The 27,981-nt window shown below is 37.1% G+C and overlaps 3 protein-coding genes across 5 annotated transcripts in view; 1 reads left to right on the top strand and 2 right to left on the bottom strand.

Annotated features, from left to right (window-relative positions):
- Positions 1–7: 7 nt before the first annotated feature.
- On the bottom strand, positions 8–27,913 carry nfe2 (nuclear factor, erythroid 2). Of its 3 annotated transcripts, none has more exons than XM_055189226.2 (5): positions 27,896–27,913; positions 6,276–6,367; positions 2,947–3,022; positions 2,707–2,835; positions 8–2,255 (listed from the first exon to the last, which is right to left on the bottom strand). In XM_055189226.2, exons 3-5 carry the CDS (start codon positions 2,989–2,991, stop codon positions 1,023–1,025), a joined length of 1,407 nt encoding a protein of 468 aa, XP_055045201.2. In that variant the 5' UTR covers positions 2,992–3,022; positions 6,276–6,367; positions 27,896–27,913; the 3' UTR covers positions 8–1,022. The 3 variants fall into 3 exon arrangements, with proteins under 3 accessions (XP_055045201.2, XP_055045200.2, XP_073731581.1); XM_055189225.2 differs by lacking the exon at positions 27,896–27,913 and adding an exon at positions 6,459–7,460; XM_073875480.1 differs by lacking the exons at positions 2,947–3,022; positions 6,276–6,367; positions 27,896–27,913 and having other exon boundaries at positions 2,685–2,819.
- On the top strand, positions 16,547–25,541 carry copz1 (COPI coat complex subunit zeta 1). Its single transcript, XM_073875481.1, has 9 exons — positions 16,547–16,694; positions 17,076–17,144; positions 17,375–17,448; positions 17,534–17,631; positions 17,709–17,766; positions 17,849–17,925; positions 23,342–23,394; positions 23,580–23,618; positions 25,076–25,541. Exons 1-9 carry the CDS (start codon positions 16,677–16,679, stop codon positions 25,121–25,123), a joined length of 534 nt encoding a protein of 177 aa, XP_073731582.1. The 5' UTR covers positions 16,547–16,676; the 3' UTR covers positions 25,124–25,541.
- The window catches only part of znf740b (zinc finger protein 740b), a 28,151-nt gene continuing 28,066 nt past the window's right edge, over positions 27,897–27,981 (bottom strand). The window contains exon 7 of the mRNA XM_055189230.2: positions 27,897–27,980. Within this exon, the coding sequence (XP_055045205.1) occupies positions 27,957–27,980 (24 nt within the window). The 3' untranslated portion in view covers positions 27,897–27,956. The remainder of the gene's footprint in view (position 27,981) is intronic.

Below are 27,981 nucleotides of genomic sequence, written 5' to 3' on the forward strand. Positions count from 1 at the left end.
GATATTATCTTTGTAAAAAACCATCATACCATATGTGTTATAAATAATAAATGCAGTCTTAATTTGATAATATGATGTATAAGGGCAGTGGTTCTTAAACTGGGGACATTTTATAAAATGCACAATCATAAATTCTGTGTAATTAAACCTCAGGAAAATACGGCTACTAACCAACAGCACTACATTGTATCATTTAACAAGTTTTGTTTAATTCAAACGTTGCATTTTATTAATTTTCTTTGGGCCGCAAATGGAAGCACCCTAGGGGGCATACGCCAAAAGTTTGTGAACCACTGTACTAGGGGGTCCCCGTTTCTTCTCTCTATCTATTAAGGCAACCCATTTTCAAGTGCGTGTGAAAAGTCATGCAATACATACATCAAATTCCAATTTTGCATGCATATGATACGTCAGTGCTTCCCTTTCACCTAAAAAGGCGCATCTTTTCGTATCGTTTTATTCTCAATTTTGGGGTTTTGCTTTAGGATGTCATTTAATATATAGGTTTCTTCATGTTTAAGTCTATTTTTAAACATTGGTCGCTTGGAGTTGGGGTTAGAATTGAACCCAAGCAACAATGGTAGAAAAACAAAAAAATAGAAACCAATATATAAAATGACACAAAAAATGCGCTGTATTAAAGGAACGGGAAGGACTGGCCCATCATATGCATGGAAAATTGGAATTTGGTGTATGTATTGCACGACTTGCATGATTTTTATATGCAAATCATGAGAATGGGGTGATTAAAGAGTCTTTGGCCTGAAAATGGTTGAAGACCTCTGTTCTAAAGCATAATATCATACTTTTTACTTCACTACATTTCAAATAATTTCATTTAATACTTAATTACATTAAAAATCTAGTACTTAATTACTTTTACTCAAGTAATTAAAAGTTTAAAGATATTAAAGTATAGAATGTAGTGTAGTGAAACGTACAATATGATAAAGTACAGATACTTGAGTAGTGAGTTAAAATACTTAACTAATTTACACCTTTGCTTTCATTGGCTACAAAGTTTATTCATTTTCCAATGCTATGTTGCGTGGTACCAAGTAAACGTTGCCGTCATTAGTCTGTTGTAGTGAATATTCATCAAGAGAGTAAGGACGTCCCTCCTCATCCCGTAGCTGTGAAAACACTTGATTGTAAAGATCCGACAGTCGACATTTGATAATAGCTAAGTTCTGCTGAAACTCCAGTCTCTCTCTGGTTAAATGCTCTCTTTGGGCTTTAAGCTGTCCCAGCTCGTTCTCCAAATACACAATATTCTCCAACTTTCGTTTACGGCAGTTCTGAGCCGCGACTTTGTTCTTTCCTCTGCGACGGATGTCCCTTACAAGTGCCAGCTGTGCCTCGTTCAACGTATACTGGGTCAACAGCTCGTTGAAGTCGTCCACTGGTAAGTTCACAATCTTGTCCAGTGTAAATGGGATTTTTAGGGCAAAGGCTCGTCGCTCATCTCTGCTCAGAGGTGCGGGAACACTGCTCGGTTTAGGCTTTGGGTAAGGGGGCTGATAGGAACCTACCCTAGGTAAACTTGATGCGTTTAACTGAAGGTCATGTAGGGCCGTAGGTAAAATCGGTTGCTTTAACATCGCCGTCCCTGGCCCTGTGTAAGCCTGGCCCTGCTGATTGACAGCTTGCATATTTGCGGATGTGGAAAACGAAGCACTTGGGTAAGAGCTGTAAGACTGTTGGTAGTCAACAGACCCGAGGAGATTTGGCCGTTCCCCCATACTTTCGATTTTACTTTCGGCATAGCACATTGTTCCATTTGTGGGTACGTAAGTAGGCATCCCATGCACTGCGTTTTCTGGGGAGGCGAGGGGCGGACTCGAACCGAGCGACAATCCGGAGTCTGATTCTAGATCATCCACGGAGGCTTGTTTGATTTGTCCTGAGCTATGGCCATCCCTTCCAATGCCATGGCTGCGTGTCGTCAGGTTCATATGCTCCAAAAAACTCATGAGAGGCGGATGAAGAGCTTGCGTATTTGTGAGCATTCTAGAAGAAACATGGCCGCTGGGGAGTCCATAGTGCATGTCCTGCATGTGTGGATTCAGGCGCTGATAAGGTGGCATCAATTCGGAGTACGAGTTTTCGTAAACCACCGCAGGATGAGCATCGCACGTTCCTGGAATGGATTCAGTCTGCGGTTGACCCATCCCATATCCCCCTTGAGAAACCATGGGCTCCAAGGACAGGTATGGAATAGCTTCAAAGGGATTCTCATTGGGTACTTCGAACTCCTGTGAGGAAAAAATACAGTTTTAATAACAAAAACAAATAATATCGTTAACTTGACTTTGGAGGTGGAGTAACGGATGAGAGGCACATTCATAAGTTTAGTCTGCAGGACCGGCCCACCATGGTGAGTGTGCCACCCGTAGCTTATGCAGGTCTTACTTAAGGGTGCTCGGGTTTCATGTAGAAACAGATGGTCATTGTGCTATGCAGGGGGCTGTCAGCAATATACAGCTCACCCTCTTTCTTTGTCCGCCTTTATTCTCGCATCACTCAATTGGCCCATTGTTGCAGGTCTTAACACAATGTGTGCGTTTAAAGAGAACTCAAAATTAGAAAAATGAAAAGAACTAGCTGTATTTTACTGAAATGATGTTTGATGTTTCTTCACAAAGTGAGTTTTTAAAGTTGTTGTTATATAACGATGAATGCACCTGGGTGTTCCAGCTTACAGACCTGAAGATCTGTGATGGCCATCAGTTCTTGCCAGGCCACGTCCATCTCCAAATGCTGGTGTGCCCGGAAACCAGTGACATTGGTGGACATTGACAACTCCCCATGCGGTCTTCTAGGGTTTGCCAGTCCCTTTAAATGAAACACAATTCATGTTTGAAATACATTTTAAGAAAATCTAAGTATTTCGAACAGTAAATTGGTCAACTGATGAACGATATTTTTTCTTACGTAGATACTCACCTCACTGATCCTCACGGGAAGTACACCGTTGACTGCCGAACACATTCAGGACACACCCCTGATGCAGTGAATCAACCTAAAACAACAAATAATTATTTTGCAACGTGCTTTCTGCAAATATATCCTGTTTATTAAATAAAAGTTTATTAAAGGGATAGTTCATCCAAAAATTCTGCAATTAGTCGCCCTCAATTTGTTTAAAAAAATTTCATTCCATATTATTTTTCCTACTATGGAAGTCAATGGTGCCATGCTGGGTTACGAATATTTTTAAAGATATCTTCAGTTTGTGTTTAGCAGAACAAAAAATATATACAACTTTTAAACAAATTGAGGGTTGAGTAAACAAGTACAAAATGTTTACTTTTGAGTGAATTATCCCTTTAAGTGGTCGAAGTAATGCACAGCGTATACTAATACAACACCACAAACATTTTAAAAATGTCTTATATTTAAGCAAACAGACACACAAACAGCTAAGATGTGACTTTGTCTATATCTACACAATTAGAAACTAATTAAACTTCAGATTGAGGATGAAGCTATGAAACTTCACATTTTAGACATTAACCAATAGATTTTAATCAGAGATAGTGTAAAGTTTTTATTCCAATGTACTCCAAATGTCATGTGCCATTGGCCACCGTTTCGTTGGGTTGGATTTGTCCTATCAGCTGGGTTTTGAATGGTAATGTCAACCCTTGATAAGGCAATCTTTTGGGAGGCAGCCTGTTCTCCAGTAAACGAAGACAGGGGCCTAACCACAAACATCAGAATATCAGGAAGACTTTCTTACACCAAGACTCTATACATTTAAAAAGTGATACTTTATATTCACTAGCATATTACCAAATGTATTATTTGCCTTAAAAATTTTACTGTTTTTGTCCAAAACCGTTATGGTTCTCCTCCTTAAGTGTTTAAAAAATGCGTTTCTCGGTTTTCAGTTTTGTTTTATGTATGAGTTTCACTTTTATACAATAACAACCATAACTATAAAAAGAATATTTCATATGTCACTTTTCTGCTACTGTTTGCAAAATGGTTTTGACTGCTTGTGTTAATAAGTAAAAATTACTGTTAGCTGTTTAATTTAACTAAACTTAGTGAAAGTTGAGTGTAATTCCTATTAAATGCAATATAAGAACAGTTCAGTCTTTAGCTAATTGTAAACTATGTTTTAACTGCCTGGTAGAAATGTCAGGTTGACAGGTCATTGCAGCAATAATGTTATATAAATAATAATGATCTATATTTATATTTATGCATTTGGCAGATGCTTTTATCCAAAGCGACTTACAGTGCATTACAAGCTACACATTTTTATAAGTATTTGTGTTCCCTGGGTTTAAACCCATGACCTCTTGCGCATGCAAATGCAATGCTCTACCACTGAGCTATACATTTATCTTATATTTCTTGTACGTAGAGGTATTCAACAAAACACTTTCCTTTTGTCACATTTGGTGTATCTAAACGAAATACAGTAAGTTATATCCTGCCTTTACCGCAGTGTCTAGCACGTTTCCTTTGACTAGTTTCTTAAATTCTGAGAGGAGAGAGATGTGGGACATCAGCTGTGGCATTAACCAGTATCATAGTCCATACAAGGACACCTGAAAGTAATTTTTTTATTAATTAAAAAAATATAATATTCTAAACATATTCGCAATATTTATGATAAACATCTAGACTAGACTGTAAAAAAATACTTTGCTGCCTTAAAATTCCTGTTGAATCAACTCGGATCTACAAGTCATTTTAACTTACTATTATTCATCTTGACTAGAGATGAGTTGTTATAACTACAGGTGAGTTGTGAAAACTTATAAAATTAAGTTGACTTTTCTCAACTTTATTTTATAAGTTGTGACAACTCATCTCTGTTGACATGACTTGTAAATCTGAGTTGATTTAACAAAAAATTTTAAGGCCACTGTAAAAAATACTTTGCTGCCTTAAAATTTTTTGTTGAATCAACTCGGATTTACAAGTCATTTCAACTTACTATTATTTATCTTGACTAGAGATGAGTTGTTATAACTACATATGAGTTGTTATAGCTTATAAAATTAAGTTGACTTTTCTCAACTATATTTTATAAGCTGTGACAACTCATCTCTGTTGACATGACTGTAAATCCGAGTTGATTTAACAAAAAATTCCAAGGCACACTGTAAAAATACTTTGCTGCCTTAACATTTTTTGTTGAATCAACTCGGACCCACAAGTAATTTCAACTTACTATTATTTATCTTGACTAGAGATGAGTTGTTATAATTACAGGTGAGTTGTTATAACTTATAAAATTAAGTTGACTTTTCTCAACTATATTTTATAAGTTGTGACAACTCATCTCTGTTGACATGACTGTAAATCTGAGTTGATTTAACAAATATTTTTAAGGCACACTGTAAAAAATACTTTGCTGCCTTAAAATTGTTTGTTGAATCAACTCGGATTTACAAGTCATTTCAACTTACTATTATTTATCTTGACTAGAGATGAGTTGTTATAACTACAGGTGAGTTGTTATAACTTATAAAATTACGTTGACTTTTCTCAACTATATTTTATAAGTTGTGACAACTCATCTCTGTTGACATGACTTCTAAATCTAATTCTAAAGTTGATTTAACAAAAAAATGTAAGGCAGCAAAGTATTTTTTACAGTGCAGCAAAGTATTTTTAATTAATTTTAAAGTAAATTAATATTAATAAACTAATGAAGCTTGTTTTATTTTACTTTACTTCAAGTTATTTTTTCTGCTTTAAACTAAATAATGGTAACGCTTAACAATAAAGTTGTATTTGTTAACATTAGTAAATGCATTTGCTAAAATGAACTAGCAATGATCAATACATATTTCAGCATTTATAAATTTGTGTTAATTGCACATTATAATGTTAACTTTTGATTTTAAAAACATGTTGTTGAATGTTAAAATTTACTGTAGAAGCTAATACAACTTAATTATAAAGTATTACCAAAATAATAATTTCTGCAATGAGCATAACTTTGGAGAAACTTAATGTAAAATGTATTATTTACAATATAAATCAAACATAACGCTTTAATCAAGTAAATAAAAAATAACTTAAATCAACTTTAGTATTGAGTATCTAAAGCAATAAAAACTGTCCAAACTTTTTCCTTTCTCTCTACATATTTGTCCTTCATAAAGTTTGCGTGAAACTTTATAAAGAAATAAGAGTTACCCACAGTTTTCACCTGAAATGTGAAGCATATAAAGTTATGTAAAACACCTGCCTGACATACTTTTAAAGAAATATAAACAAATCCAGAAAGTGAAAATGACAAACCGTACCTTATTAGCATTTCCTTAATGTTCTGGGCTCAGAAGTCTTCACAAAATGAGATTATCCTGTGCGCATCGAGATCATTGACCCCTGTGTTAAACTTAAAGAGTGAGAGGCAGTTCAAGTTTTGAAGCAAGTGTGCAATGTGCTCAACCTGTCCTTATGTCTCATTGACTCTTTCTCCCACTCACCCTGCCTGCTCTGGCTGTCACTCACATAAATGGGATGGGTCTATGGGCGATGTAAGCAGCTTTCCTGTAAAGCACCCGCAGTTTGCCCTCAAGTCTCCTACTAAATGCAACACTCGCACTTCAAAATGTTCAAATTACGTTTCCCACAAAAATAAAGACCAAAACGGTTAAGCCACGAATACTGAGCAAATATAGACCTTGACACGTCGACCCTTATAAATGTGGTTTCAGATCACGTCCGGATCTATGGCGTGTCCTTAAATATCAGTGCATCAGGCGAACGCTTATCAGATGCATAAATGTATTTCCGGGGTGAGAACTATGTGAAATTACCTCTGCGGGAAATCCACTGCGAGGATGTGGTTTGAACACAGACGCTGTGATCGGGCGCACCTGGAGTTAAATCTGGGATTGCTGAGCGGCCCGTGCGAAGGAGGGGGGTACTGTTTTCTAACTTGGTTTAGTAAGGATGGAATGTACACCTTCGACAGGTAAGAAAGGCCACATTGTTCCTGTCTCTGCAGCACAACCGCAGAGACAGAGAGAGGGGGGGCAGGTGTATGGGTGGGTGGGAGTTGAGCATGTCTTACATTGCAAATGACCATCTGAGTCTTGCTGAAGTCCCTCTAGAGTCACCCGAAAACAATCAGGACAATTGGTCAGATACAATGGAACGGTGCGTTCTGGTGGCAATGTGAAAAAATGGGTTTTCCTTTTTCATTTCAAGTGTTTAATTTTATTTGACCGATGCCATTCAACTGCTAGACTGATCGTATTACACCTTCTCAGTAAACACACCACTTATAGTGTGTGTGTGTATGTGTGTGTGCCAACAATCACAGCAACACACGCAAGTGTATGTTTATAGGCTTCTCTTGAAGTCTGATTTCCTATCAACAACAACCTATCGAAGACCATGTTTCCACAGTCGTTTCGGGGACTACGAAATCGTGCGCTATGACTAAAAACCGTCCCTGATGTCTTCGGTTGTCACTGGTTATGTGAATGCTTGCTGGAGCTCATCTTTTATTATGTGGTCTTTATCTTCCCACGTGTTAATATGTTTGTATGTAAATGCATGGTTATGATGGACGTAGGTGGCTGACATCGTCCAAAGAGGTAGGCGCCTGCCAGGAACCAGAGAGACGGGACTTCCCAAGCCTTGATTCCTAGCACCCTCCCACCCACCCAACTCAACCACCTACAAACACACACATAAAAACAGCCTGCTATTACATAAACCACAATGGCTTGGGATTTGGCGTATTCCAACCTAAATACCCATACTGATTTTCTTCATACATAGTTCAGGTCATACAGTCTTTTATTTCTTTATGTGTAGTCTTTACATTTATGCAATCAGACCTCTGGGGCAGCATTGGGGTCCTGTGATGCCCAACTATGTTTTTTATGAATTAATATTGACTGACATTTTCATGACCCATCAATCTATTTAAATTTTTTGGCTAAATAGTTAAGGTAAAAAATGATGTATGGTAAAAATATAGCACCACCATCTACAGTGTATGTATCAGGCAATCAAAAGTAAACATGAAGTTTTTGATAATATGGAAAAACTTTCTGGAGAAACTTCTGAGGGCATTTGTGTTTTGGTTTGTGGTCCATTGGGAAAATACATTCTACTCTACTGCTGGGAAAAGTGGAAAATGAGCGTATGAGTAATCAGGAGTATATACCGCTCTATTAGGTCTTACATCAAATTATTTACTCTGCCATATTAACTGATTTTTTTATGTAAATATTTCTCAATGTTTCTTCTGAAAGTCAGTTTCTTTATAAGTTTCTCTAGTCTGTAATGCAGAATATTTACTGAGCACTCCCACTATCATCACCCAAATAGGTAATACAGTTAATTTAATACAATTGTGACCATGCCTGTGAATATGGTCAATAAGTCATTTTTAGTGATTTACTGTTTTACATAAAATTGATATCTTTAAGGAAATATCCTTTTTTTTTTATTATTTGCTCATTTTCCAGCTCCCTAGAGTTAAACATTTGTTTTTTACTGTTTTGGAATCCATTCAGCTGATCTGCGGGTCTGGCGCCAGCACTTTTAGCATAGCTTAGCGTAATCCATTGAATTTGATTAGACCATTAGCATCGCGCTCAAAAATAACCAAAGAGTTTGGATATTTTTCCGTTTTAAAACTTGACTCTTCTGTAGTTACATCGTGTACTAAGACCGATGGAAAATTAAAAGCTGTGATTTTCTAAGCCGATATGGCTATGAACTATACTCTAATTTCGGCGTAAAAATCTAGTAATTTGCTGCCGTAACATGGCTGCAGGATGCGCAATGATATTACGCAGTGCCCGAAAATAGTCCTCTGCTATTGAAAGTTACCAAGGTTGTCAGGTTGACTATTTTCAGGCGCTGCGTAATATCATTGCGCCTGCCGCAGTTAAAAGTGGTACCGCCAGACCCGAAGATCAGCTGAATGGATTCCAAAACGGTAAGAATCAAATGTTTAGGGAAGCTGGAAAATGAGCATTAAAAAAGGGGGGGAGTGTCCCTTTAAAGTCACTTTTTACAAGCCTTGCCCTCGTGACTGAAAGTAAAAAGAGATCAAGGTAATTCAAGGAGGGAAGGAGATTCGCGATAAATAATTAAGCTTACAGAGTTAATTTGTAAAAAAATACCACACCCAGATAGATAGCAGACGACTCTGGGCCGGATCCGCACCAGAGCTGCCAAATTTGACACGGATCCGTGTCAAAAATATATATATTTTTTTTTTTTTTAAGATCATGTCAAAGACTGAAATTAATTTAAAATCAATTATTATGAGGATTTTACAGACAGGGTCACAAACTAAATTTTGTAAAACAGTGCGTGTCACACTATATGGAGTCAGTTACAACGAGAATCTGCCATATTATTATATAATATAATATTATCTGCCTATATTACACTCTTAAAAAAAGGTACAAAAGTTTCACTGGGATGGTACCTTTAAAGAGGTCCTATTATGTACCATTTAGGTACATGTATGTATCTTTGTGGTACCAATTTGTACCTCTAAGTGTGTACCAATATTTAGGTACAAATGTATACATTTTGAAAAGGTACCACCCCATTGACAACTTTTTTTACCTTTTTTATGAGTGTAGATATATAAGATTTTAAAATAATGAAGCAAATACAAGAAATCTATTCAGTATCAGAAATGTTAGAAAGAGATAAAAACAACAAAGAAGTGTTTTCCCCGTATTTTTTTTTAAATTCAGCTTAAAAAAACAAAATGTGACATTAATAACAAACACTGTTAATAACCTTACTGTTAAAATCTACATTCATAAACTTGACCTTTGTTCCTGTATACTGTTTTATTTAACCAACATCTATAACCAAAACATTTGGAATTTTACTTTGGATGTACAGATATATTATTGAGCACTAAATGTTTAAAACATCAACATATTCAAAGCCACTACTAGACAAAACAATAATTGTATAATGTGCACACAGACACACAGTGCATATGCTTTATTGTGCAACAAAGGAGGCCTGGGTGAATTAAAGTATGCCACAATAATGTGGGCAGCTCCCCTCAACCCTTGTCTCATGGCAGAAACCACAGCAGTTAGCAGGAGCACCTAGACAAGCCTTTATCAGCATTCAACAGAGTTTCCGTCACACAACATCCCCTTTCCTACGATCGCCTCTGTTTCTACAGCCACACATGCCAACCACAGGGGCAGCGCTGCTTTTGACACACCCGTGTCCACCCTGGGAACCGAATGGGATACGGAGTCACCCCAAAGTCAGGTGCTACTCAAAGGTCAAGGTGCCCAGCAGATCCATCGCTGCCATTCTGATACGGTGTGAAAAAGACGATTACTGTAGCGTGACCTCGTAGATCAAGATGAACTATTGTGTAATATATTCGATTATCTTTCAACTTTATCTCGAGCACTATTGAGACATAGTAACAGTGCACAATGATTCTGTGGGCGCAGGTTCCTCATTTGGAGTCTGTCAGGTGTAACGTTTGTTTAGTGGAAAATATTCTTCAGAACTGAGTTCTGAGAAAATGACCTCTGTGTGTTCAGGCAATGAAACAGTGGCCCTTTTCAAAGAATTCTGGGACATGAAGGGATACTAACAAAACATGTTTACAGCTAATAATCATTTAAAAATGAACTATTCCTAGTGTTGCTGTCTCTCAAGTGGTAGAACATTGCATTAGTGGTGCAAAAGGTCAAGAGTTCGATTCCAGGGAATACACATACACTGTAAAAAGTGAAAAGTTGGTTCAACTTAAAAAGTCACTTCAATTGGTGAAGTAAAGTGAAACTAAAGTGACATTTTAAGTTATATGTTAACAATTGAAGTAATTTTTTAAACTGATCCAACAGTGTACAGATGAAAAGTACAGTATTGCTTAAATGCGCTTTGGATTGTAAATGTAAATACATAAATGTAAATGTAAACTTTGATAAATTTAGGACACTGAAGCATTGTTTACATTGTTAAGGTGTTCCTGTAGCTCAGTTGGTAGATAATTGCATTACCAATTTAAAAGGTAATGGGGTCGATCCCCAGGGAACACACCTATACTTAAAAATGTATGGCTTGAATACAGTGTACATCATTTCAGCGGTAGCCATAGACTGTAAAAAAAGATGGACGCCGCAACGCCGCTTTCTTTCATTGTACTGAATGTAAAATGTATGATGATGGGCGCTGACATGTTATGCAAAAACGCCAGTTTGGAGCCAGGGCATGTGCAGACGGAATGCCCGGAGGAGAAGCCGCGGTATCAAACTTTCGCCCAAACTCTCGCACGCCCAATTCAACCACGCCCATTGAACGTAACATAATACATTATATATTAAAAACAGTACGGCTATTTTTGAAAATGATTTAAAATGAACAATTTTGTTGGATGTCTTGGACAGCAAAATTAAGTTCATGCAGTCTGTTTTAAGCATAGATTGTAAAAAAGATGGACGACGCCCGTTCGCTCTCTTCCATTGGTGAAAAGTGAAGCCGCCAGTATCCTGATACGTCGCTGACATATTGAGTCTTGAATCTGCGCATTAGCGATTTCGGGGCCAGTCCTGCGCAGTAGTGAGCAGGAAGTAAAGCCGTGAAATCAAATCCCCATTCTAGCAGAATGCGCATATCACAGCTGTCAATCATGACGTGACACCACCGTTTTTATTGCATAAACAAACACTTGAATTTACATCAGCGTGATAAAAACTACAGTAAATGACAGAAACCGATATAATTGAAGTGTAATTAAATTGTTTAGTTGGTCCCATTGAATAACATGGGGGAGGCGGGGGTTATGACCTATACTGGGACCAGTCACTGGGGGGCGATCGAGACGTTTTGGCTTCACTTTTCAGGGCTTGTGCGGCACGCTTGGTTTTAACTTACGTTAGGCGTGTTATCTTAGCTAATAACATTTATTAATTCAATTATAAAGCCCACATTTAACATTACCGGAAAAAAATCCCTCAGATCCTGTAGGTCGGTTAGTACAGTTTACTGCTAAACAATTCATTTTGTCGATTTGACACAACAAAGAAATCGAAAATTAATAGTTAGTTATATCTTCAATCTTCCCTCGAAGCTCCGACAGTCCGCTCAGAGAAGCTGTCAATCACAAATGTCAATCGTAACAACACGCCTAGTTCTATAGCATCAAATTACTAGCTAAAATGAAACTTATCACAAAAATGAACAACTGAACATATAACAACTACCTTAAAGGACCAAAACATCTTTCAAAATTTTTTTCCAAGTCCCGTTTTGTTTGCCTGGAGAGAGCGGTTAATGACTTGTACTGCATTCAGCCACCAGGGGGCGATCAAAGAACCAGCCACTTTACTTTTCAGGATGTATGAGGCACGCCCGGTACCAGGTGACTTCTTTTTCGTTGGCACATGATACGAAGCTCATCAAAACATGTATTTAGCCCGTCGTGTGTGGTTCGTCATGTCAAAATATGTGTTCGCCGTGTCATATGAACCTGTGCATCACGCGTCATGTCAAAATACAGTCCTGCTGCAGATGCTTCGAAGGGGTTTTGATATAAGAAATGATCATGTTTGCCAGATACACTCGCTGTAGTGTTAAGCGAGTGTCTTGCGAGTATTTTGTGAACATGAACGTCTCTTTTATCATAAACCCTTTCAACACGTGTGCAGCAGGCTCGTATTTTGACATGACGCATGATGCACATAAGTCCACATGACGCACCAAACACACACCCCGACATGACAAGCCACACACGACATTCCAAACACATATTGGAAGAGAAGTCACCGGCCATCACTGCAACATTTTGAATTAAAGCATTTGCCAAATGCTTAAGTATAAATGTAATACTATTAAACCCCTCTCCTCTTTCTCTATTAACATGTATCTTCTAAGTGTTAAAATTTTGTATCTTATAATAGAAATCATTAAAATGTTCTTACAATTGGTAAGATGCCTAGTAAACATACTTTAAAAAAGACTTCACATACAGACATATCAAAATCCCAAGTGTTTACTTTACAGTAAATAAATCCAGATGAAACCAAAAACACTATAATTCTGTTTAGTGGTAAATAACTACTATACCTAAACAAAAGGTTTGTTATACAGTCCTGTATATCCAGGCAAGATACGGTTTCCTTTCTGACATAAGAAGGGGTAATTTCGAAATGCTCTTTGTGGTAAAATTGTGAAAACCCAATGTTTCATTGTGAAACTTGCTGGTGAACTTACAGTTGCGAGCATATAAGAAAATTCTGTGTTCAACATAGATATATATCTTTGTCTTATGCTTTAACGCTCATTCTGGAAACAAAATTAAACCTAAACGACATACCGAGAATAGCACTGTGAGTTTACTTACAAATTAGCCCACCACAGATCTCTAGATAAAACTCTAAGACTGCCTTTCCACTCTGAGAACAAAACGAATGACCTCGGATGTCAGCAGAGTCGCTGTTGTAAATGATGGACACAGGGAAAATCCCTTATAGGATTAGCTTTAATAGTGGTGCTTCCCAGAAAAAGTGACCAATGTAATTATGATGCCGAGTTGTAGGAGGATCTCTTAAATTATCATGGAAAAAACAGGATAGACTGGAAGCATAGGCAATTTTGAGGAGGGCCTGTGTCATTGAGGCTAGTGTGTCATTTATGGAGGGCAAATCAATTTCAAATGCAATTGGTTAAAGATCGGGATCGGAAGCAGGACCATTGACAAAGTATCTGACCATGAGAGCCAGTGGTTTTAGCAGTTTTGAAGGGATTTTTTTTTTAATAGACAAACTTCTATTTTTTTTTATTTGTTCATTTCATTTTCTTTAGAAAATTAAAAAAGAAGAACTGTTTTTGAGATTGTATTTATCAAAAGTTATAAGAAACCTTTTGTGTACTTTTATGCATTTGGCAGATGCTTTTATCTCATATGTGTGCTCCTTGGGAATTAAATCCACATCCTTTGTGCTGTAAATGCAATGCTCTGCAGTTGCACTATATACGTTTTTAAATCAAATGTAACTGTTAACGTTAGTTAATTCTTAATGACCTAACATGAAAAATTGTTGGAAAAACTAATTTAAATATTGAAAAAATATATTGTTTATTGTTAGCTTATTGTATCCAATGCTATATTTACCATATAATAATGGCATTGTAGGAGTTTTGACAAATTTGTTTTCCCGTTATTTATTCTCCAGCTGATTTGCTCCTGTAGCTTAACTGGTAGAGTATTTCATTAGCAGAGCAAAAGGTCATGGGTTCCATCTTCACACATACAAATGAAAAGTTTAGATATAAGTTTCTAAAAACATAAATGCACATTTTTATCCTCTTTCTAAATTCATATTTGAACCGGTTTTATGTAAACAAATATTTTTATTGTTAAATATTATATAGTTATTTATAAATTTATTATTGACTTATTAATAATAACATAATTGTATTATTATACATCATTAATATTAACCACAGTTGTGCTGATTTTTCTTTTTTATATTATTAACTTTTTTGCATATATATATACATACTAGGGCTGTCAAAAGATCCATCGCGATTAATCACATACAAAATAAAAGTTTGTGTATGCATAATATATATATGTGTGTGTGTACTGTGTGTATATATTATGTATAGGCTATATAAATGCACACATACATGTACACTCCCTGACAAAGGTCTTGTCGCTTGTGTACATTTTGACCTGAAGTGCCGCTAAAATATATTTCTAATCAAGATTTGTTTTCAAGAAATGGCTCATTTTAATCCCAACAGCTTTTGTAATAATGTTTCAGTGCAAAACGAAACTGTCAAAAAGTATTCTAATATTCACAGCTTGGTAAAGCCCATTTAGTAAATTTTTGCAAAGACATAAGTGTTGTTGCCTTGTCATATGAGCTTCAGCTGTGACTAATAATGGATTAATTAGGTCTCAGGTGTGTATAAAAAGAACCCCAGTATACTAGACATTCACATCAAATGCAACTAGACCTAAGATTCATCCTGAGACTAAAGTTTGGATTATCAAGAGGCTGAAGACCAGATCCACTGCTGATGTGGCAGACACCTTCAATGTGTCTCAGCATCAAGTACATAGAATATAAAAAAGATTTGAAGAGACTGGAGATGTTTTTGACAAGCCCAGGTCAGGCAGACCCTGCAAGACAACTGCTCGGAGGACCGTTTGTTGGCTTAAAAATCCAAGGCCAGCCCATTTTCCACTGCAGCAGAGCTCCACGAGACCTGGTCACCTGAAGTCCCTGTGTCAACCAGAACAGTTTGTCGGATTTTGTCTCGAAATGGCCTCCATGGTCGAATCAGGGCCTAGAAGCCAGCACTAAATAAAAGACAATTGAAAAACCATGTGGCATTTTCCAAGGCCCACAGCCTGCTAAAAGGATGGACGCTGGAAAAGCAGGAGGTTGATTTTTCAGATTAATCTTACACCACAGTCACCTCAAATATTGCAGGAGACCTACTAGAGCCCGCATGGATCCGAGATTCACCCAGAAAACAGTGAAGTTTGGTGGCAGAAAAATCATGGTCTGGTTACATCCAGTATGGGGGTGTGCAAGAGATCTGTAAGGTGGAAGGCAACATCAATAGTCTAAAATACCAAGAAATCTTAGCTACCTCTTATATTCCAAACCACAAAAGAGGCCAAATTCTGCAGCAGGATGGTGCTCAATCGCATACTTCCATCTCCACATCAAAGTTCCTCAAGGCGAAGAAGATCAAGATGCTCCAGGATTGGCCAACCCAGTCACCAGACATGAACATCATTGAGCATAATGTGGGGTAGGATGAAAGAGGAAGCATGGAAGACGAAACCAAAGAATATTGATGAACTCTGGGAGGCATGCAAGACTGCTTTCTTTGCTATTCCTGATGACTTCATCAATACATTATATGAATCCTTGCCAAACCGCATGGATGCAGTCCTTCAAGCTCATGGAAGTCATACAAGATATTAAATTTGATTCTCACAGCACCACTGCATAATTTGCTGACATATTTTTGAATTTGGAGAAAATTTGTTCAATTTCTGTATAGGCGACAAAACTTTTGTCTTGCCAAAATTTGACCTTTCTGTCTTGATTAAATGATAAATCTTTTTTCAGTGAAACTAATTTATTTTAGTGCATTAAACATTACCAATTGATTAATTAAAAGTCAGGTTAATAGCAGGTGTTTCTACAAAATAGATAAGCGACAAGACTTTTGTCAGGGAGTGTATAATATAATATATATATATATATATATATATATATATATATATATATATATATATATATATATATATATATATATATATATATATATATATATATATATATATACATGAATGTGTGTGCATTTATATATATTTATATAATTACACACAGTGCACAAACACATAAACTATGCAAAAAAACTTTTATTTTGTATGCAATTAATCGACAGCCCTAAAATGTATAAATAACAACAAGAGAGTTACAACGATGTATTGTAAATAAATGCCGTCAGTGTACATGTAAATGATTAACATAATCCAAACAAAAACAATACACAAAGATAGCCTATTATTAATTTGCTGCAAAAATAACGTCACTAACAAAACTTCCGCTTGCTCGTGTCCTTTCACCTCATGACGTAGGCGGAAGTGGACACGCACAGGAATTGAATACACGGTGCATCAGGAGTGAATAAAGTCTGTCGATTTGATCATGGATACGTTAATACTGGTATGTTTATATCGATAAATGTATAATTTTATAAGTATATGCGTTTTACTTATTTAAGTAAAATTTAATAAGACAACCGTTAGATAGCGGTTTATTTGCATTAGCAACATTACTTTTCTCCCACCTCCGCTTACCAGATGATCTCAAGTTACATAATAACGTTATGTGTTGTTATGGTATTTGGACATTAAAGTTATTTGGGTCACTATAAGAACTCATAACGTTTTATTCATTTTACAGCGTGTCAATCTGAGCCACCGTTATATAACTGAACAACCTTTACCCAGTTCACGCCGATTCATTACCCAAACAGCTGTAATATGATACACTGATTCAGTTTTCGTGTTAACACGATCATGTTTTGTATCTATATCATAACAGGAACCGTCTCTGTACACTGTGAAAGCCGTTCTGATCATGGACAACGATGGAGAAAGACTGTATGCTAAGGTGAGATCCCCTTTATTATGTAGATTTCATTTACTTCAGGTTGATGATCAGATCAGCTGATGTCTTGATATGATGACGTTTATACAGAGCTGACAGTAGTAAACAACTTAGTTGATTTTTTGCTTAACACAACAAATATTATATAATTGTTTTGCAGAATGGGTTTAGTCTTTCTTTACTTTGTTGTCTTGAAGTAAACGTTTTAAATATAGACGTGTTTTATGTTTCAGTATTATGATGACACATATCCCACAGTGAAAGAGCAGAAAGCTTTTGAGAAAAACATCTTCAACAAGACACACAGAACAGACAGTAAGAGTGATTATACACTCATGTTATTATATGTATGTAAGAATAATTATATATAAATAGACTCTTGCTTGTTTTTAAACAGACAGTGAAATAGCCTTGTTGGAGGGTCTGACGGTTGTATACAAGAGCAATATTGATTTATATTTCTACGTCATTGGCAGCTCTCATGAAAACGAGCTAATGCTGTGGGTTTCTCAGAGTATGTGATGTTTCTGAGGCCTTGAATGAATGTCATGTGACTCTTTTTCTCACAGCTAATGCTCATGTCAGTGCTGAATTGTCTCTTTGATTCGCTGAGTCAAATGTTAAGGTAGGAAAGATTCACTTCATGTACTGGATTCATTAATGTAACCTATCCAACAATCAAGATTCTCTTCATCTTTCTCTTTAAGGAAAAATGTGGAAAAGAGAGCTTTGCTGGAAAACATGGAAGGTCTTTTCCTGGCTGTTGATGAGATTGTTGATGGCGGTGTGAGATGTTCTTTTGTATATTCAAACATTTTTCCTTTTTTAAGAGGAAGCTAAACAGAAATAATCGGTTATCGTTAGTTTTAGTTCCATTGAGAGTGTTTATAGATGCGTTTTGGTCGATCAGATCACAAGTGGATAAGAGAGACACATTCACGTTTTCACCTGGTATTATAATCCGTCTCTTTTTGTCCGCTTCCGACCCCTTCTGTCCTGATTACTGAGGGGGTGGTCTTTGGGCGAGTCCCCATAGAGACAGAGCGCAGTTATGCAAATTTGAAAAACACGCCCACCGGGGGGGAATTCAATCCAACTGTCTCCATTGACTTTGTATTGCGAGAGGCCGCCTCCTTGTCATTTCTGGCTTATAACAAAAAACAGAATAATGCCTAAAAGCTGCTGTGACTATATGTACAGCTAACAAGCCAAAGAACCCAAAAAATACATTTTTATAAGCTGTCGAGCCGTAAAACCCAGCCTTTGAGGAGAAAAAAGTGGATCGCCGACTACTTTTCACCCTAATGGACGCAGTTCTACTAATATGAGTACTATGAAAAGTTGCCTGTTTCCACTTTTCTGTCTGTAAACGCTCGTTTTTTGAGCTCGACAGCTTATAAAAACTTATTTCTGGGTTCTTTGGCTTGTTAGCTGTACATATTGTCACACAGCAGCTTTAAGGCATTATTCTGTTTTTGTTATAAGCCAGAAATGACAAGGAGGCGGCCTCTCTCAATACAAAGTCAATGGAGACGATTGGATTGTTTCCCCCCCGGTGGGCGTGGTTTTCAGGTTATGACGTGCGGCGCTCTGTCTCTATGGTTTCATTTAAATGTGAGCGGGAGAAATTACGGGTTTTAATTGCACAAACTAATATTATGTCAGGGTCCGCTGCTTGTGTTGTTAGTAAACATGCTTCACAACGTTTTGTTTCGTGTATATGTAAGGCTTTCTCTGATATTTCTGAGCAGTTGATTAAATAAGCTCACAAAATGAAGAGGCCGCGAACAGAAGCTTCAGTTTTATCAATGAAAGCCTAAAGATCGTGCTGTACACGGTGTGGTTGCACTAGACGTAATGTCCAATGTTAAAACATTGTGCTTAGTACACATTACATTAAATCAATAGGTGGTCTTTTGTGGCTACTCGAACACATTTGTCCACATTCGCGTCTACACCAAAAAAAAATTGTAACTTTATTGCGGGACGGGTTGGGGCGGGTCATTAAAAACAAAATATAAAAACATGTATGTTGCGTCTAATTCCCCGTAGCATATATTAAATATTTAGGAATATATTTGTTCATATTTTATTAGGTTCTTTGATAAGGTTAAATTACGTAGGCCTACGTGGCAACGTAACTTCCGCAACGTAACTTGATATTAGGGCTGTCGCGGTAACCGCATTACCGCATGACCGCGCTACTGACAAGCCCAACCGCATGGAAAAAAAGCAACCGCAACAACCGCGCCTTTCACGTTAAATTCATGAAACTATATGCCGCCTTGTTTTTCACGTCATGCTGACATGTAGGCTATAATAAAGGCCAAATAGATTGTCAAAAGTTAAGAGAGTAGGCCAATTTGTTTTTCGTAAATTTCAAATAAAAATGTAATACTTCATATTTCGTTAAATCATACAGTGAATGTGTGAAAAAGTAAAACTGAGATGAAGGAATAACTGTGGCGTCGTCTCCCTCTAGATCCAGTTTTAAAGATTAAAAGTACTTTAATATAACTGATCAACCCAAATGACGCCAAAATATTACTGGTTGCTTACCAGCATTAAAACCTCATAAAAAAGAAGACCTTATAGGTTTTTTCTTTGTGCATCTGCAGCGTCCGCTCCGTGGATGCAGCCAATAAAACGCCGCGGTTGCTTTTCTGAACTGACTGACTGCACGCTTGACTTTCACATTTAAATATCTAGAATGTGCTAACAGAGGTTTTTCATCAACAGTATCTGCGTGATACATTATAATATAAACATTGATGATCATCTGCCGACTCGACTGTTTCATCACATCCTCTATACACGGAGAGTCAGCTTTATTAACGGCTTTTCCTTCGCTCCGCGTGAGCTAAACGTTTCCGCTTTTTGCTTTTTTACTCGCATATAATTCTAAATATTTTCGACAAAGGAAAACACAGGATATAATGTAAGTTATTATAGAAAGCATTTAAGTTTGTTCTGAAATGATGACAAATCTGTGTGACTAAATATGACCTCTCCAGCTTAATTTAGCCAAAATAATGATACATTCGTTTTCATACTTTTTATATAAACGTTAATTTATCTACTAATGTATTATTAAAATGCCCTAAATTATTATGCATTGCCTTCTGTATTGCATTCGTTTTGTACATTTACAGGTGCACAAATACTGGCTAATTTTAATTTCTTTAAGACACTGCTGTGTTCTGTATTTGCCGATGCTCTGTTAATTTGCGCTTAACAAGCCTAAATGATGTTCTTCAATTTATTTTTGTTTTCTGTAGTTTAGCTGTAGTATAGCTTGTGTTAATCTTTTTTTTTTCATAAGGGGGAATACCTGTAGCCTACCCTTCATCTATTAGTTGACCTCATTGTTCTGGATTTAAAAAATAATTTTATTTTAGTAAATGAAGGCGGTAAAACCGCATACCGCGCTGGTGAGCCACGCAAAATCACCGCAAGGGAAATTCCTTCACCGCGACAGCCCTACTTGATATCCCCAAACCTTTGGCGTCACGTCACGGAAGCGCCAAGTAGCTCCCGCTTCCAGCCACAACAACAAAACAAACGGAGAATTAAAAGATGAAAGACGATCTGCGGGAGAAATTAAGGTAGGGAATTTGTGAATAGATATAACAAACGCTGCTTTGTAAATGTTGAAAATGTTTATCATTAGCTCTATAGTACGACCATATTACGACCGGTCCAAATATTTCATAAAAGCGGGACCCGCGGGTTGGAAAAAATGCCGACCCGCGCATCACTAGTTCACAGCAAAAAAAAAAAAAATGTATAAACTGAAATAAATCAGAGAACAGTGCTCCTCACTATCCACGTTGTGGCTAAGATCATACGCCAGCTTAATATAACAGTACGCTTAGCAGCATAATCCAAGGATAAGGACTTTGCTGCAGGAGGCGCAATGATATTACGCAGTGCCCGAAAAATAGTCAGCTGCTATTGGAAGTTACCAAGGGGACTATTTCCAGGTGCTGCGTAATATCATTGCACCTCCTGCAGCCATGTTACATCAGCAAAGTCCTTGATTATTACGCCAGAATGAGAGTATAGTTCCTAGCCATATTGGCCTAGAAAATCGGAACTTTTAATTTTCTGTCGGTCTTAGTACACGATGTAACTATAGAAGAGTCAAGTTTTAAATAGAAAAAATATCCAAACTCTTTGGTTATTTTTTTAACGTTATGCTAATGGTCTAATCAGATTCAATGGATTATGCTAAGCTATGCTTAAAGTGGTACCGCCAGACCCGGAGATCGGCTGATTAAATTCCAAAACAGAAAAAAACAAATGTTTAACTCTAGGGGAGCTGGAAAATGAGCATATTTAAAAAAAAAAAGTGGAATGTCCCTTTAAGACACTGTGAAAAATATTCCTCCAAATGCACAATTACATTACACATCACATCCTGATGTCACCCGTCTTTGTGGAATCTTTATGGGATGTGTGGGAACGCACGCACAGATTCCAGAAAATCACTGGCAGTGTGAATGAATTAAAATCAGACGATCCCGGGACCCGTTATTTGTGTATTGTCTGGAATTTTGTGTAGACTTTCAAAGCATATACATAAATAATGCCTAAATTCAATCAGTAGGCGATTCAATCATGTAATAAATTACTTCATATAAGGGTAACAGGAAATATTAAAAAATATGTATTGCTGTAAATCTCAAAACACTAAAATTAACAAAAAAAAAGAGTTCCCACTTTAGTAAGGTGTATAATGAAAAACACTGTAACGCTATCAAAACGTTGTGATCTGTTTAATCATCTCAACTGTAACGACATATTAACATTGCCTCAACCAATGGTACTTCCTTTTTGTTCACTCAATTGTAGAAAGCATTTAGAAAAGTGATTTTAAAAGTCATTATTTTTGATCAGATGAGTCACACTGTAAATGTTGTAAAACATTATATAACAAGCAATTGGGTCAAAAAGAGATGTTTCAATCCTAAAAATGGGTTGTTTTAAGCCATTGTTGGGTCAAATATAAATTTTTCTAGGTTAGTTTACCCCAACGCCTGGGTCGCCCCTTTGTAACCCAGCATTTTCAATGTGTGCGCTTTTAATCTTTGTACAGCACTTTTTAAATGTGTTGGCATTTGGCCTGGCCCCATTCATTCCTATGGCTCCAAACAAAAGTTTTATTTTGTGCCACCATACTCGTGTAAAGCCCGATTTATAGTCGTGCGTAAGCTCTACGCCGTAGGTTATCCTTAGCCTGTGCGTAGCTCTGTGTAGCCTGACGTGCACCTCGCAAAAATTTTAACAGCGCGTCAGTTCTACGCGGACCGCAAGCACTATGATTGGTCCACAAGTACCCCTCCCGTCAGGTAAAAAACTGCGTCATATGTATTTCCATTTGTGACGGTGAGAAAAAAAATGGGCCAAGTTGAAAAGTCGCTGTTTATTTACTTCCATCATTGCTGGTCTTCTCAAATCATACACAAAAAGTTGCTGTTTCTTCTTCGTTTGTGGGTTAACTTGCCAAGCTTCTTCTTCTTTGACGGTCGCGCTGCTACTGTGGTAACACACGTGGATACTGCTTACCAGCGGTCTGTGCATGTGTTTGCACGTCGACACGGACGACGACGCAAAAGTATAAATGAAAACGATGCGGAACGCCGTAGGACCTACGCACAACTATAACGAGCCCTTAACTTATTTCTCATGTAACGGTCTTTAAATAGAGAAACCATGAAAGTGTTTGGTGGCTTCTAAATTCATCCCTGTTTGGATCCCAAGAGGTGGGTGGGGCTAGGCTAAATGCTGGCGCATTCACGACGTGCTGTGCAGAGATTAAGTGCATGCATTGAATAAAGATAGGTATGTATTAATTCATCTAAGTTCAAGTAAGAACATAGTAAAATATTGAAAAACGGTGTTGTTTTCCTTTAAGTATAATATGAGTGCACCCTGAATATGAAGTGCATACGGTATATCAAGAAAAATTATACTTTTTTTTAGGCCATCCTGTTCTCCAACTATTAAAAAACCTCTTAGGACCACTAGATCTAGTGCTGACAATACGATATGACAATATGAGAAGGCAAAGGCCAGAAAATGAAGCATTAAGTTCATTAAACAAAGCAAAGAGTCTAACGTTGCATTTGTTGCAACTCCGATTGCCATTTTATTGTCTTTGTTTCATCGCAAACTAATTGCCGTGTGTCTCTCTCACAGTGTGATCCTGGAGAGTGACCCTCAGCAGGTCGTCCACCGCGTCGCTCTGAGGGTAACATTTTCTTCTTCAAATGTTTTTAATTGTGCTCTTCTTAATGTTATTGTGCCTGCCAAGCATCTTTTCTCGAATGTACTTAAGAGCTACTAGGCAGCTATTAAGTTTGATTTCCAATACTACTCAAGTTCAAACTGCAGACCAGGAAGTCTTAAAATCACCCTCTTTTTTTTCTCTTGTAGGGCGACGACGTGCCTCTGACAGAACAGACAGTCACTCAGGTGAGAGAAGATTGGCTTCGTTCAGCGACACCTGCTGTCTTATCGCATTCGTGCCTCTTATGTTTTATAGCGCTTTGAGATTTACCCATGATTCATTTAGAAAATGAGTCTGAGGTGGTCTGGTTTCATCGCTCCCACATTAAGAACCGTACCGCCGCGCCGCCATTAACACGGATTTCCGAGTTCCCGCGTGTCTACCGCATGTAAACAAGATGGCTAATTATTGGCGGCTGTCTGGCAGCGATGGCTCCCCGCGGCTGCCGTAGTCGCGAGTACGACCTGATTAATGTTCCCATTTAAGAGTCCCTGCGACAGGCTGCCTGTATCCCTCTCGCGTCTGTGATTAATGGCTGTCTCCACGTCTCTCCTGCTATATGGTTATGCGTTGCCTCGTTCAAATTAAAATGATGAATTAATTCCTGGACGTTTTGCTGCGCCTGCATTACTCGATTACATAGTAATGCAGAGTTCCCATTATTGTTTGCACCATCTTTGCTCCTTCTTGCTCTTTATGACTATTTACATACAGCGGTGTCCAAGTCCACGCCACTCTTGTGGACCAAAAAGACTAATTTTTTTATTTATAATTAAATAATAAAGCTTATGGGTTTAAAAAATTTTATGATGTACATTTACTTGTACGCTTTTATTAGATCATCATCAAGTGACTTACAGTGCATTCAAGCTATACATTTGATCAGTATGTGTGTGTTTTTTTATTAAACCTACGAACTACCAGTTGAGCTACTAGTGTTCACTAGTGATCATAAAGAAGAGGCGCTAATGTCCTGATTTTTTGAATGGTTCTCTACCTGATGGATGTTTGTCTTTCAAGACAAATGATGGCATTAATGACTCAAGACCACAAACACATTCAAATTCAATTACGTGTTGTAGCTTAAGAGACAAGTGAGGTTTTTTGGGTGCGGTTTGGTCCATCCATCCTCTTTGAGTGATTGAGTTTACTGAAGAGGAACACACAATGCTTAAATAAATGATTTTGAAGCCGGTAATTCGTTCCAATTAAATGTGACTAATTATTTGACACGTCCTAATTTGAAACATCAGGTTATAATAAATGATTATGTATCGCTTTATGAGACCTCAGATTAATTACGGCATCCATTATAATTGCACTTAAAGTCATTTTTTCCACTTAAAAGTTTTACAGCTAAAATTAAAGCATGACAGATTTGTTTTAAATTATGAGATGTAATGATCGCCCCTCGTGGTGACAGCCACGATCACATGACCACTTTAACAGCCCCATCTAAATATCTTATCTCAATAGCGCTTTATGATCTGACTAACCTGAATACACCTGTGGTTTCAGTAGCCAAAAATATTGATGTCACAGCGAAACGTGACAATAAACTTTTAAACATTTAATTTTATACATAAGCTTGTAATTGGATGTCCTGATTTTGACTTTATCGAATGTATGTTGTTCTCCGCAGGTGCTACAGTCGGCTAAAGAGCAGATTAAATGGTCTCTCCTCCGATAGGACATCAATGGTCCTCCCAATCCAGAAGAAATGAGGGGATTAGACACGCATTCATTTTTCATTACTCCTGTCTGCCCTGTTTTCTGGACTGCCAAAGTGCAGGTCTACTGAAAACAACTTTTGTTTTTCTACCTTGAAGACCAAGATGATGTTTATTTCAAAAGAAGGCAAGAGAAAGAACCTGGAATGCGGTTTTGATGGGACTTTCTTTTAGGGAAAAGTACCACGGCGTTTTCTTCATTTTTTCTTTTTTTAATTCCATTCCAGTAAGCAATGAATATAAGGCTGGTTTTGTGAATGATATCACTGTACTGTGAGAATTTCATTACGATTCTGTACATTCCAGTGGTCGATCCCGTGTCCTGTTCCTCCCTGTAACCCTTGTTTTGATTTAAGTAAAGAAAACAGTTTCATCATAGTTTTTCTTCACCGTGTTTTACTCTCTTTTGGGGCGGGTCGTTTTGCTGGGACTTTTTCTTAACATGGTTTTGAGGCCATTTTGTTTACTGTGCTTTTGGTGGTTTTTAAAATTAGAATATTTGTAGATCATTTATTAATTCTTAAAGGGACACTCCACTTTTTATATACTAATTTTCCAGCTCTTATAGAGTTAAACATTTGATTTTAACCGTTTTGGAATCCATTCAGCCGATCAGGAGGCGCAATGATATTACGCAGCGCCCGAAAGCAGTGCCCGAAAGCAGTGCCCTTAGTAACTTTCAATGGCAGGGGACTATTTTCGGGCACTGCGTAATATCACTACGCCTGCTGCAGCCATGTTACGGCAGCAAAGTTCTTGATTATTACGCCAGAATGAGAGTATAGTTCCTAGCCATATCTGCCTAGAAAATCACAACTTTAAATTTTCTGTCGGTCTTATTACAAAATGTTAGTACAGAAGAGTCAAGTTTAAATAGGAAAAATATACAAACTCTTTGGTTATTTTTTAGTGCGATGCTAATGGTCTAATCAGATACAATGAATTATGCTAAGCTATGCTAAAAGTGGTACCGCCAGACCCGGAGATCGGCTGAATGGTTTCCAAAAAGGTAAAAATCAAATGTTTAACTCTAGGGGAGCTGGAAAATGAGCTTTTTTTTTTTAAAAAAGTGGAGTGTCCCTTTAAAGGGATAGTTTACCCAAAAATAAAAATTTGTTCATCATTTATTCACTCTCATTTTGTTACAAACCTGTAAGAATTTCTCTCTAATTAGAAAGATATTTTTATGAATGTTTGTAATTAAACCGATTATGAGCCCCATTCACTTCCATAGTATTAGTTTTTTCTACTATGGAAGTTAATGGGGCCCCTGATCGCGTTGGTTACAAACATTCCTCAAAATACCTTATTTCGTGTTCATCAGAACAAATACATTTTTACAGGTTTGTAACAACATGAAAGTGAGTAAATGACAACGGAAATTTCATTTTTGGTTGAAATATCCCTTTAATGCCATTCCCTTTAAAGGGGACATATCATGATAATCTGACTTTTTTCATGTTTAAGTGCTATAATTAGGTTCCAAGTGCTTCTATCAACGTAGAAAATGTGGAAAAGATCATCCCAGTAACTTAGTTTTGGTAAACCATTTTCTTCAAATGTGAAAAAATAGGACATTGAAATTTGTCTCCCCCTGTGATGTCAGAAGGGGATAATACCACCCCTTAATCTGCACTATCCAACCACGACACTGCCATTTAGTGCAGAGATCAGCTCATTTGCATTTAAAAGGACACACTCAAAAATTGCACATTTTTGCTCACACCTACAAAGTGTGAATTTTAACATGCTATAATAAATTATCTATATGATATTTTGAGCTAAAACTTCACATACGTCCTCTGGAGACACCAAAGATTTATTTTACATCTTTAAAAAAGTCTTGTGAAATGTCCCCTTTGATGCATCTATGGCTATTTTCATGATAAGACCGGTTTATCTATACACAAGTTAATCTATACAAGTTGATATTTATAGTTCATGTTACAGAAACAATATTGATTCAACTCTATTTACTGTTTTGAATCACGATTCCGTAAAAAACAATGTAACGTTTCACTTAAATTCTTAGTAATTGAAGTATTTTCAAGTATAATACATAGATCCAGTAAAAATGAGATGATATTTTAATTCCCTGGTTAAATAAGTTAAACCATAATTTGTTCAATAATCAGTTTCTTCCCAGTCTCCTGCTTGTATCCTTTTCTTACAGACTCAAAGTCTGTCCAACAGTGTCCTCTTCTGGTGGTAAATTCAACACACAGTCTTAAATGTTTTGAGGCCATTTATACTAAATTACAAGTTCTAACTTTCTGTTTTTGTCGCCCTTTTGTGTTTCCCAGGCACATTTTAGTCTATCATGCATGCAAAATGACACGTCTTTTCATCCACAACTGTGAGGTTAACTTTACCTCTGATTAAATTGTGGATTGTAATTTCATTGTAAATGACTTGCAACATATGGTGCGATATTAAGACGTCTTAAAACCAAGCTGTTATTTAAAGTTCTGCGATAGCTGTTTTGGCCACAAGCCCTCTTATAGTGCAATAGAGATGTATTTACCCCAATATTCTGAAATAAAAATCTGTTGCACGACTCACATCAACCCGACATGTGTGCATGTGTGAGCCAAAATGCTGAAGGAGGTATGACAGCTTCACGCGCCTGCTTTTTCTCTGGTGGATACCTCCCCTCGCTCTCTTTTTAATGCAAATGAAAGCTTCCCCCTCGAGAGATGGCTGTAAAAATAAGCAGTATATCATGTACATACCTCGGGATCATACCTAGGACACAGTTATCACACTGGGGGTGGAGATGAGATGCATGCAATCTTAAAGGTCACGCGTGACAATCCCC

Source organism: Misgurnus anguillicaudatus, chromosome 13 (assembly GCF_027580225.2).
Source record: "Misgurnus anguillicaudatus chromosome 13, ASM2758022v2, whole genome shotgun sequence".
NCBI classification, from domain to species: domain Eukaryota; kingdom Metazoa; phylum Chordata; class Actinopteri; order Cypriniformes; family Cobitidae; genus Misgurnus; species Misgurnus anguillicaudatus.

Excerpts from the sequence above, each read along its gene's own strand:
- nfe2 (XM_055189226.2), bottom strand. The coding sequence starts at position 2,991 with ATGTGTTCGGCAGTCAACGGTGTACTTCCCGTGAGGATCAGTGAG. Across the intron at positions 2,836-2,946 it reads TTCCCGTGAGGATCAGTGAG|GGACTGGCAAACCCTAGAAG; the intron begins GTGAGTATCTAC and ends TTTCATTTAAAG. Across the intron at positions 2,256-2,706 it reads TGGCCATCACAGATCTTCAG|GAGTTCGAAGTACCCAATGA; the intron begins GTCTGTAAGCTG and ends TTTTCCTCACAG.
- copz1 (XM_073875481.1), top strand. Across the intron at positions 17,767-17,848 it reads TCGCTGAGTCAAATGTTAAG|GAAAAATGTGGAAAAGAGAG; the intron begins GTAGGAAAGATT and ends TTTCTCTTTAAG. Across the intron at positions 23,395-23,579 it reads TCCACCGCGTCGCTCTGAGG|GGCGACGACGTGCCTCTGAC; the intron begins GTAACATTTTCT and ends TTTCTCTTGTAG.